Source organism: Gadus morhua, chromosome 10 (genome assembly GCF_902167405.1).
Source record: "Gadus morhua chromosome 10, gadMor3.0, whole genome shotgun sequence".
NCBI classification, from domain to species: domain Eukaryota; kingdom Metazoa; phylum Chordata; class Actinopteri; order Gadiformes; family Gadidae; genus Gadus; species Gadus morhua.
This window is the reverse complement of record NC_044057.1, coordinates 17061894-17072949: the sequence shown is the minus strand read 5'-3', so window position 1 is coordinate 17072949 and position 11056 is coordinate 17061894. Positions and strand designations below refer to the sequence as shown.

The 11056-nt window shown below is 43.6% G+C and overlaps 2 protein-coding genes across 3 annotated transcripts; one reads left to right on the top strand and one right to left on the bottom strand.

Annotated features, from left to right (window-relative positions):
* Positions 1 to 46: 46 nt before the first annotated feature.
* On the bottom strand, positions 47 to 2987 carry gpx3 (glutathione peroxidase 3). The gene is made up of 5 exons (XM_030368507.1): positions 2738 to 2987; positions 1472 to 1622; positions 1246 to 1363; positions 743 to 842; positions 47 to 603 (listed from the first exon to the last, which is right to left on the bottom strand). Exons 1-5 carry the CDS (start codon positions 2816 to 2818, stop codon positions 364 to 366), a joined length of 690 nt encoding a protein of 229 aa, XP_030224367.1. The 5' UTR covers positions 2819 to 2987; the 3' UTR covers positions 47 to 363.
* Positions 2988 to 4247: 1260 nt separating this feature from the next.
* dctn4 (dynactin 4) lies at positions 4248 to 10844 on the top strand. 2 transcript variants are annotated; one of them, XM_030368501.1, is made up of 14 exons: positions 4248 to 4487; positions 5156 to 5226; positions 5362 to 5540; positions 5909 to 5952; positions 6118 to 6225; positions 7030 to 7050; positions 7438 to 7511; positions 7724 to 7836; positions 7970 to 8079; positions 8172 to 8245; positions 8607 to 8661; positions 9041 to 9148; positions 9376 to 9473; positions 9593 to 10844. In XM_030368501.1, the coding sequence occupies exons 1-14, from the start codon at positions 4353 to 4355 to the stop codon at positions 9810 to 9812; spliced, it is 1410 nt and encodes a 469-aa protein (XP_030224361.1). In that variant the 5' UTR covers positions 4248 to 4352; the 3' UTR covers positions 9813 to 10844. The 2 variants fall into 2 exon arrangements, with proteins under 2 accessions (XP_030224361.1, XP_030224362.1); XM_030368502.1 differs by lacking the exon at positions 7030 to 7050.
* Positions 10845 to 11056: the final 212 nt, after the last annotated feature.

The window sequence follows — 11056 nt, the reverse complement described above, 5'->3', positions numbered from 1 at the left end:
TGCATAACCTCGCATATTTCTTGAGGCACGAATTTGAGTCAGCAACTGTGTTTCCCCCAAGCTTTATTGAAGGTACCCAGTGAACCCAGGTCCTCTGCAGGCGGTTGTGCTGCAGGTTCTGCCGCTGTACGAGAGGACATGACGCTGGGATCGCGGAGCAGCCCCGATGCACTCCAGGGCTGGCTCTGGACCCACAGACTCAGAAGAGGCTCCACAGAGATCCTGCTTTCAAGCCCCATCTTCATGTTATCATGCCTAACTCTACGCTTCACAGAACCTGTCGCAGACCGCCAGGGGACCGTCACCTGTGCCTCATCTCCGTGAAAGCAAGCGAGGCGCCAGTTGAAGGGTCTAAACGTTTGCTTAAGATTCTAAAAGGGGGTTGATCAGATCCCTTTGGGCTGGTAAACGCCGGAGGTAGTCTGTGATGAATCTTCTGACGACGGAGACTTCGACCCTAGATAACCACCTCCTGACTGGCTTCCCATCCGGCCCCACCAGGAACTTCTCGAAGTTCCACTTGATGTCGCTCAGCTTGAGCGGCTCCCAGAACAGCCTCTCGGACGCCGGTCCCAGGTCGTCGCCGACCGGCGGGCAGGAGCTCTGCAAAGCAAAACGTAAACGCATTACATTTGCAGATCCCCCCCCCCCCCCCCCCCCCCCCCAACTACTCTGCTATACATACTAATGTTTATATGTCCTTTATCACATGTAATATTCCATGAGGGGGGAGGGGACTCGCCTTGAGGAAGGTGTACACCGGTTGTTCCTGATCTCCATTGACATCACCGAGCTCAAACAGCGGGAACGTGGGGACAAATCCCTTTCCTGGTCTTACGTGTCTGAAACGCAGGAAACAATCGTCTTGTCAGGGGTAAAGGACCACTGGGGAGACGATTAGGGCTTGGGCCCCCACTGCCTCATGGGGCGAAACCACTCCTTAAGTAATACTTAGGTAATGCTACATTCTCTTATGGCAGCCTATGGATTGTAGAACCACTAGCCTGGCCGCTTCACTCCATTGAGGAATGCATGGAGAGTTGGAGGGACTTAAGGGATAATTGAAAATGTTGCAGATTGACAGATGATTGAGAGATATCTACATTCATAGATCTAACGTTACATCCCTTCATTGGAGCCAGGCGTCAAGGGTATGCTGCAACTTTAAACGCCCTGGTTCAGTTTCATTGGTTGCATTCCTTGTGTGTATTCGGCTAGCCATGCAGAGAGAAGAGGATTACTTACTTTATACCTGGTAGGATCTCATCATTGTTCCCTGGTTCTTGTTTTCCAAAAATATTACAGGGAAACCCGAGAACGGTGAATCCATAGGACTTCAGCTCCTCGTGTAGTGCATTCAACTCTGATGGTATCAAACAGAAGAAAGTACAGATGGTGTAGCCTCGGAGCTGGAGGAAAGGGGTGATTGTTTATGGTGGACTTAATGAAGAAAGTGTTATTCAATGCTCACCCACATACTGGTTGGTAAGGGATCAGTATGTAGCTGTGTTGACAAAGAGGACTGTCTGCCCAACGTACTCGCTGAAGGAGACGGTTCGACTCTCATTCAGGGTTTTTGCCTGGTACCTATAAATGGTACCGTTTACATCTGTTTCACACGGCTGAGGGAGGGAAACACACCTGCTGGTTACAAATAATTGTGTTCATCTTATCAGGTCAATGACAACAAAGTCGTGTGTTATCTGGTTTGGTTGAATCACCAAACATCTTATTTCAACAGGTCAAAAACATCTATCACGATCTAATTTCCTTCAGTGTTTGGTTTTCCTACATTGTATTATGTAAGGCAAAATGTATTGATAACAAACAGAAGTAACAAAGTTAATTGGCTTGACATGTAGGACACTAAAGTTAGTACATTTAGAATTTGTGCTTAGTCTTTACGGTTAGAAACACCAAATTGTGTCTGCATCTAGAGAAGTGATGCTCTTGGTCCAGTGTTTTACAACCTTTGTCTTTAGGTATTACACCTGATTGTCAACAAGACCTTTCGCCGACCACCTCGTATGCAAAGAAAAAAAGGATAACTATAACACAGTGTGGCCGAGCAGAGTGCCAGCCCCTTTTACAAGACCGTGGCCTGAGCAGTGAAAAGAGAACCCTCAGTAACGCTGTTGAGTTTATCTAGCCTACACAAATAATGACGAAACATCAAAAGAAAACATTACAATATTAAAGATATGAAGGAATCCACATAGCGACACTATTTTAGAAAAAAAATGGTAGGCTATTTACTGAACATTTCACTACCTACCTAACTTTTTTATGTATTTATTTTCAATGATCTATTATTTTATATTGTTGTCAATGTCTATTTCAAGAATAAAAAACACTGTTCTAGTCGATGTCCTGAGGCAAGGTCCTTAAACGTTTCTGCTTTGACATTAACTTAACAATTAATATGAATGACCAACAACGCATTATTTGACGTTAGCACTTAACAAGGTAGGCTACTATAATTAATTGATTGTCCTATGCTAAATAGGCCTATGTGCTTTGATTTTACCTTCAGGGTGAAAAGATAAGTCAGAACTACCCCATACTCTTTGATACACGGATATTCTTAAATCCATTATAGGTCATGCTTGACCGCAGTAGGCTATATGTAGCCTAGTCTAAACCAATTTTATGATCAGAAAAAAAGTGATCCATGACCAATAACAATATGAAGATATTTTTACGCGGGAGTGTGTTCCCGCGGATGTAGGCCACGTACCTGGGTCCATGGAAACACTGTGCCCATGCTGGGTCGGAGAACACCCAGCAGAACCAAAGGTAAAATCCGTATCCTCTCCATCCCCGGCGTCTCGAACGTCTGAACCCTCTGTAGGCTTACCTAAATTACCGACTCGGTCGCTGCCTGCGGCCAAGTCTGTTTTTTGTAATTTCGCAGGTTGGGGTTAATTTTATACCTACATGCTGCACTGAACAAACTGACGCGCACCCGTCTGAACCAATAGGGATTAGTGATCGTGGGCTCATCTTGGAGTTTCCCTTGACTCTTGGCCCTTGGCCTCCCTTCCCCCTGTCATCGCATCATCACACAAGCTATATGTGTGCATTTCAGTAGAATATATAGACATAGCCTAGATAGACAACGGCCCGGGGTGCAAAACCAATCAGCAGACAAACAATCCTAACAGTAAACAGACACACATAGTAAACAGGGTTTCTGAATGTTTCCACAAGTTTAATTATAGACTTTTTAAGAACATTTTGAATGGAAATTTAAGAACCGTGAAGGATATGAAGGAAAATTTAAGACAGAATTAGTTGCAAAGTAATTAAATGTATTCACATTCAACAGTAAATGACTAAAGGAACTGTGTGTATGTAAAAGAGTTGCAATAGTATAATATGTGATGCTTCGTTCAACCAAAACGTATGGATCCCACTAAAGACATTGTAGACGACCTAACATGACATAACAACAATTTCTGCAGTTAGTGATTAATCTAACTCTTATAGTCGGCCACTGTAGGTTCTAGACTGTGAGAGAAAGTCTAAGACGTTTGGAAAACAGGTAACCAGATGTCCTAAACCAGCCAGCCAAAAGGTTGCCCACAATAGTAATGTGGGTTATTAGCTTATTGTTCTTACTCGACCCAGGTGTAAGATCTGTTTTCTTTGATTATACGTGGCTATTTTACTCAAGACTGAAGTAAACTACCTCACGCCAGTGATGGTTGGCAGACAATTTAATCTCCTAAGCACATGTGGTTTGTTGTCTGTTTTATATATATGTGTATAATTAAAAAGTTGACGAGCGTAGGCCTATTCCAATCACAGAGTTCCTCACTGCTTTATATCTGATATAACTTTAGACGAACATGCATTCCCATAAGCACACACACACACACACACACACACACACACACACACACACACACACACACACACACACACACACACACACACACACACACACACACACACACACACACACACACACACACACACACACACGCACAACTAAGGAGAATGTGAACTAGCCACAATAATTAATACGTTTTATTTAATTCACACTTTAAATGCTTCACTGCCATTTACAATTTCCTCATATTACGTTACGGAGCGGGGGTGGGTCATGACTCCACTCCCAACACTTCCACCGGAGGTCAGAATTTTAAGGCTCACTTCCACTGGTGGCCGCCAGAGGTCAGCATTGTAATGGTTACTTCCACTGGTGTCCACCAGAGGTCAGCATTTTGCGGGTAAAGATTTCAGAAAGTGCTACTACGACAGCGATAACGTCAAGACTATAGAGGGGATACGTGCTAGCGGTTCGTAGCTAGGCTTCTGACGGGCAGTCCAGTTGCAATTGTATACTGATGGCGTCTCTCCTGCAGCCCGATAGAGTGATCTATCTGGTCCGCGGGGAGAAGAAGACCAGGTCTCCGCTGTCCCAGCTGTATTTCTGTCGCTATTGCAGCGAGCTCCGGTCCCTGGAATGCGTGTCTCATGAGGTTTGTTTCCACGTCTTCTGTCAGTGGTCATTAGTGAGCTAGCGCTAGCATCGGTAGCTAGGCTAGCTATAGTGTTGTGGACCGCTGTTAGCCTGATCCCCTTGATTTGACAGGCTGTTATGGGTCTAATTTCTGAGTACCTTTTCACCAGAGACCCATTTCCTTCATTTTATTCAGTCGACACTTACTCTACGTCTCCTTCATGATCAGTTAATGTTTAAAACGATATGCTGTGCTCCTCCCACCTAGCTAGATGTCTAGTATGAATAGGCCACATATATCCGCCGGTGCGTTGCTGTGTAGAAGCTGTTAGAATAGGCAATGTTAGGGAAGTTGTTTATTATTTCTGTGTTTTTATATATCGTACTAGGCTATGGCCTAAAAAGGCAGGTGACTTGTGTTATAGCTGCTTTATGCTTCAATCGGTTTGGATTGGGTTCATACTCACTGTACAGACACCACACCCATACAAGAGCGACCCAAACACGACCTCTCTGGATTTGTCAGCTTTGGCATAACATAGTCACTGGAATTAAAACATCACAACCATTATAAATATTTATCTAAAAAGATTGGTCATAATATTCATTCTGTTCATATAGTTATCATTTAGCCTTTGAGCCCCTTGTTTGCTGTTTAATTGAGTCCTACTAATGGATGTTGTTCAGGTGGACTCTCATTACTGCCCGAGCTGCTTGGAGAACATGCCTTCAGCCGAGGCTAAACTGAAGAAGAACAGGTGAGCAACATGTGCATTTATACATCAGCGATTCCTTAAAGAACAAACCATAAGTGTCTTCACATATTTTGATGCGTAAACATTGGAGGGAAAAACGACATCTGAAACTCCTCCTGTATTCCCTCGTCGCTGCAGATGCGCCAACTGTTTCGACTGCCCGTGTTGCATGCACACCCTGTCCACCCGGGCCACCAACATCCCAGCCCCCATGCCCGATGACCCCACCAAAACCACCATGAAGAAGGCCTACTACCTCGCGTGTGGGTTTTGCCGCTGGACTTCCAGAGACGTGGGCATGGCAGACAAATCAGTTGGTGAGTCACACACTGGAATGACGCGCTGTACTTTACTGCTTCATGTAGTTATTTCGCTTTATACAGTGCCACCTACAGTGACAAGTAGATACAGATCACTGAGGAGAAGGCACGGGTGTGTGCAAGGAAGGACATGGGGAAGAACCCAGAACCTTTCACCAACCATTACACTTTCTTGGGATTCCGGCCCATACTTGGGACTTAACTTCTATCACGATGTCCATAATAAATAGGACAGATGTGCCAGAGCAATTTTTACAGTGCGGTCGAACACTTCAAATATATTTGGCAAATCCTGGTTTGAGAACTCATTTAAGCCTTGCTAGCTGTGGTGACAGTGTACCGGAATTGTGTTTTGTTCGTTACAGCCAGTGGTGGATGGCAAGAACCAGAAAACCCTCACACTCAGCGGGTGAGTGGAACTCTGTCTTTCCACATGAGTCTTGATCACAAGATCTCTGGTCCACATGCAAATAGACACACAATTACCCCATTATTCGCATACTTCCTTATCGTTGAAATTAAGACGCATGTGATTGATTATTAAACTGTTAATCCCTGTTCGCTCAATTTGCAGATCAACAAACTGATAGAGTACTACCAGCAGTTGGCCCAACGAGAGAGACAGGAGCGAGACCGGAAGAAGATGGCCAGGAGGAGACAGTGCATGCCGATGGCGTTCTCGGTACACTACAGCAGGCTTTCAGCTCACTGGGCCGTATGATCTGAAGTAGCACAGCCATTTACTCTTTGAAAACTGCGCCCTTCTTTCTGATTGGGTGGTCCCAGGGGTGGATTATATTAAGTTATAAGAAATGAGCTCAGACTAAGTTTGTTGTGAAATTAATACGCATGCATTGTGTTTTCTAAAATGTTGACATTGTACTGACAAAGAGACTTTAATATGTCCTTTTCTATATATATTCTATCTATCCCCAGGGACAAACCGATTATTATCCAACGTCATTTCAAAGACATTAGTTGAATCAAGGAGAAATATTTTTTTAATGAATATATTTCTAATGTAAAATATTTATAGAAATTGGTTAGGTTTTTTTTTTTTAAGTGAAGGAAAATGGGAGTGGAGTCCTTCAAGCGGCCAAGGACAATTCTAATTTATTTCAAAGTCACGTTGAACTTTATAAATGTGTCTGCCATGCAATCAGCTATTAAATATTTCATCATCAATGATCAGGGAACTTGACCTCAATTATCCATGTTATTTAGGTCAATGTCTAAGATCTTTTTTTATCGAGAGTAGTTTCATGATGTTTTAAAGGTTGGGGGTAGATATAAAATAATATATTACATTTTATCTATGAAGTTCGGCTGCTTTCAAAGATGGATTTTGTTTGCCTTTGCATGTCCCCAGTTGCCACTCATGCTTAACTGCTTTGCTTCCTCCTGTCTTTTTTAACCTGTTTTTTCCCTTTTAACCCTTTTGCTTGTGTGCAATGATTCTTATTTTTTTATTTCTTTACCCTCCCAGCAACACACTATTCATGTGGTGGTGAGTTGTATTTTTCACAACTTTGGGTTGTCTGTATTGTGTACAGTAGCACTGTCTTCTTCTCTTCCCTCTCTCTCTTAATTCTAACTTCCCAGATCACATGAATGTCTCCCTCTAGCTAAATGTTGTTGATCCACAAAATAGGGGCCTTTTGAATTGGTAAACGAGTAGCAAACACATTGTAACCAAGTGTAGTTGCACCACGAGTTAAAAACATAGGTCAACACATTTCTGTTTGCATCTTTTGCAAAATGTAGTTTTAATGGCCTTTCTTTATGGAGACATTTGTCTTTTAATATTCTGTTGTATGTTGACATCCTGAGTACTAATATGGTACATCCCGCACCGTAGTGCATTGAGCCTGACGTGCCATGCTCTCTCCTGTAGGAGAAGTACGGCCTGGGCACCAGGCTGCAGAGGCAGCGGGCCGGAGCTCCCCTATCCAGCCTGGCCGGCCTAACGTGAGTCTCCCATCATAACCTATTGCTGCATTTAATTAGAATCTATGAAAACGAAAAAATGTATTTGTATATGTACGTTTTTGGATTTTTAAACGACTTCCCATTTTCAATATCGGCACTAGTGCCGCATACCTGACTTTCTGTGTACCTGCTTGCCTGGACATCGGTTGGGCCTCGTGTTGGCCTCAAGTGAAATCCCTTTGTTCCACTAGCCTCAAAGAAGGCGAGGACCAGAAGGAGATCATCATAGAACCAGCCCAGGCCCTGGATGAGGTCGAGCCCTTGCCTGAGGACTGCTACACACGACCCATTAACCTACCAGAGGGTAGGTGCCCCCTCCCCAAAGGAGCACCGTTGGCAGGGTTGTTGTACCACTAGGTCGGCCCGGCATCGATGTGTCTATAATATGTCTGCCACTCTGTGGTCAACTTTCCTCATTTTGGTGGCGTTCCCTCCAGTGACGACCCTGCGGCAGCGCCTGCTGCAGCCGGACTTCCAGCCGTCGGGAGCGTCCCAACTCCACCCCAAACATAAGCACCTCCTGATGAAGAGGTCGCTGCGCTGCAGGGTACGTCTCGGTCTGTTTGTGTTTTGAATGGTGTTGTTCACGTGTGTCCTCTGCGCTAGAGACTCCGCTGACACTCGCCTTTCCTTCCCTAGAAATGCGAGCATAATTTGAGCAAACCGGAATTCAACCCGACTTCGATTAAGTTCAAAATTCAGCTGGTGGCTGTGTGAGTATTAGTTTGCTTTTATCAACTTTTATCTTGGGTTATCTTTCAAAGATTTGAATACAATGTATATTTCTGAAAATAATTAAATTTGTTTCCAATATTCATCATCGGGTCGCTAGAAAAGGTAGTTTCCCAGTGATCAATGTTTTAGAAAATTTCAGAACTTTAGAAATGGCTGAAAAATAGTTGAATGATGAATTAATGGTTGTTTTTCATTCTGTTCATTAAAGTTGGCCTCATATCCAAAGTGAAACATGGATACATAGGTTGTAAATTATCTGTGATAATAGGGGTTCTTCTTGTTGTTGTTGTTATTGGCATGTTGTTTGTGGAAGATAATTGTTTTCCATTTTGATCACAGGAGTTACATCCCAGAAGTGAGAATTATGTCTATTCCAAATCTCCGGTACATGAAGGTCAGTGTCTCATGTGCTCCTGGATATTAATACAAATATATTTAATATTAATACACTGTATAAATGCATCATGTTGAAGTATACATATTTATCCATTCCCAAGGCCTTCACTAGCCCATCTTAAAAATCTATGTATTACACGGACAAAATGACAATACTGGCCTGGGTGCTCAAACCATAGTTACCATCAAATGTTTCAGTTGAACAAGCAGAGACCGCCACAATAGTTTGATCACCCAGCCCCGTATTGATCTTTTAAGATGCTGCTGCCAACCTCATGTGAATAAGTAAATTAGCTTCTTACTCGACATTGAAAGCATTGAAGGGCCTTGGCTACTAACAAACATATGCATCCTACACTTGCCCTATATTTGGTTAGGAGAGCCAAGTTCTGCTGACCCTGACCAACCCAGTGGAGAACCTGACCCACGTTACCCTGGTGGCCTGCGAAGAGGGCGACCCAGAAGACGTGAACAGCACTGCCAAGGTGTGACACAGAACACGCCGTTTCAATTATATCGCTCCTGCACTGATGCTAATTGATTTATGTTATCTAGTCATGAGGTTAACTGGGTTATCATAGGGTCCCAATGTCACACTTGATTATAAAATTCCCATATGGCGCCAAGCCTGTCCCCTAACTGGAAAGTGTGAGAAATTGACTCCTATGTGTGACATATTTTTAAAGGATTGTTGTTGTTGTTGTTGCTGTAGGTGATGGTTCCAACCAAGGAACTTGTCCTGGCAGGAAAGGATGCTGCCGCTGATTACGATGAACTAGCCGAACCTCAGGATTTTCAAGATGACCCAGAGTGAGAGAAAGACACACACGCGCTCACACTCACACGCTTGCACACGCACCCACCCCTATGCCCAGGTCATTGCTCATTAAATCCTCCCCTCTTGCCCCTTCCCCCTGTCCTGTCTGCAGTGTGGTCGCCTTCAGGAAATCCAACAAGATCGGCTTCTTCATCAAAGTGGTGCCCCAGAAGGAGGGTGACACGGATGTCTTGGTGTCGTTCAAGATCCGCCACGACTTCCGCAACCTGGCTGCTCCCATCAGGCCCAACGAGGAGGCGGGCGACGCCACTACGGAGGCCATCTGGCTCACACACCACGTGGAGCTCAGTCTGGGGCCGTTGGCTCCCTGAGAACGCCCACATGAAGACCTGCCACCTGCCTGCTGCCGCCCCTCCCCCCCCTCCCCCCTCGACTTGGTTCCACAGCCAATCGGAATTGAGGGCGGGGGTTGTGGGCGAGTTGATCTAAGGGCAAATCTGTCCGAAACGCTTCTGCTTTACTCGTAGCCGAGACCGCTACTGCGAATCACACACTACATGCTTTTCTTTGTAGCGTAGTTTACCTGTAAAATTGTTGGACTCTGTTTGATGAAATCTTTGCAGCAGAGGATGATGATGATGAAGATGATGCTGCGGCCGCCTGTCTGTCGTGCATCTTTTGACGGAACAAGACAGTAGCACTCAACGTGGTCCAATGTGAAACGATGTATCAGTATCTCTTGCTACAGTCGCTACTACATGCACATCATATTCTCATTAAAAAGCTTCCGTGTGCAATGCCTCTAAACTTGGTTAAGTGTATTACTGCAGTACCGTTATATTTTAGGGTCACTTTGTTATTATTTCGGTTTTTTTTTATTTCAGAATTATTTCTTGTTGACCACAACATGTCTAACTTAATACAACTAAGTTCACTTTAAGAGGAGTTCCATTTTGTGACTGAAATGATCATCAGTATCTTAATGGATAATCATAATAGAATATAAGCGGCTTAATCTTGGGCCACATCTGTGATTCCCAACAATGCACTGCCCATCACTGACACATACTCAGACATCACACATCCTATTAGTATTCACCACGTTAGTCATGGTTCTAATGTCTAATCCATATATGTCGCGTTTGACATAAAATTATGAATTTAGATCAAAATTTGACATTTTGTTCAAGGAATATTCTTCTCAATCCACATGTTTGGCAAGAGTCTGATATGAATGATCGGTTTAATGTGTTGATCTGTCATGAGTGACATTGGTTATAAACTGTGTGGGTGTCTTCAGCTGCTTTCTTGTGTTAACTGTATTCTATATGCTTTGTAGTCCAGCAGACCCACAGCAACGATAACCTGTAGGACTTCTGGCTAATAAAATACAATACTGTTAACCTTGTTTTCACTATACCTTACAGAAGCTCAATAATTTCACCAAACATACTCATTTTTAAGTATTTCTATTTTAATTTGATCTACTATATGATTTTTCCTAAAGTGATTTTTATTATGGATAAACTTTTACCAGTCAGTTTCAATCCCGTTATCTGTACTTCAATTAAGTTTGACTTTCAAGCTGGCATGCATTGCAACCCTTCTCACCACC

Excerpts from the sequence above, each read along its gene's own strand:
- dctn4 (XM_030368501.1), top strand. The coding sequence starts at position 4,353 with ATGGCGTCTCTCCTGCAGCCCGATAGAGTGATCTATCTGGTCCGCGGG. Across the intron at positions 7,837-7,969 it reads ACCCATTAACCTACCAGAGG|TGACGACCCTGCGGCAGCGC; the intron begins GTAGGTGCCCCC and ends CGTTCCCTCCAG. Across the intron at positions 8,246-8,606 it reads AAAATTCAGCTGGTGGCTGT|GAGTTACATCCCAGAAGTGA; the intron begins GTGAGTATTAGT and ends TTTTGATCACAG.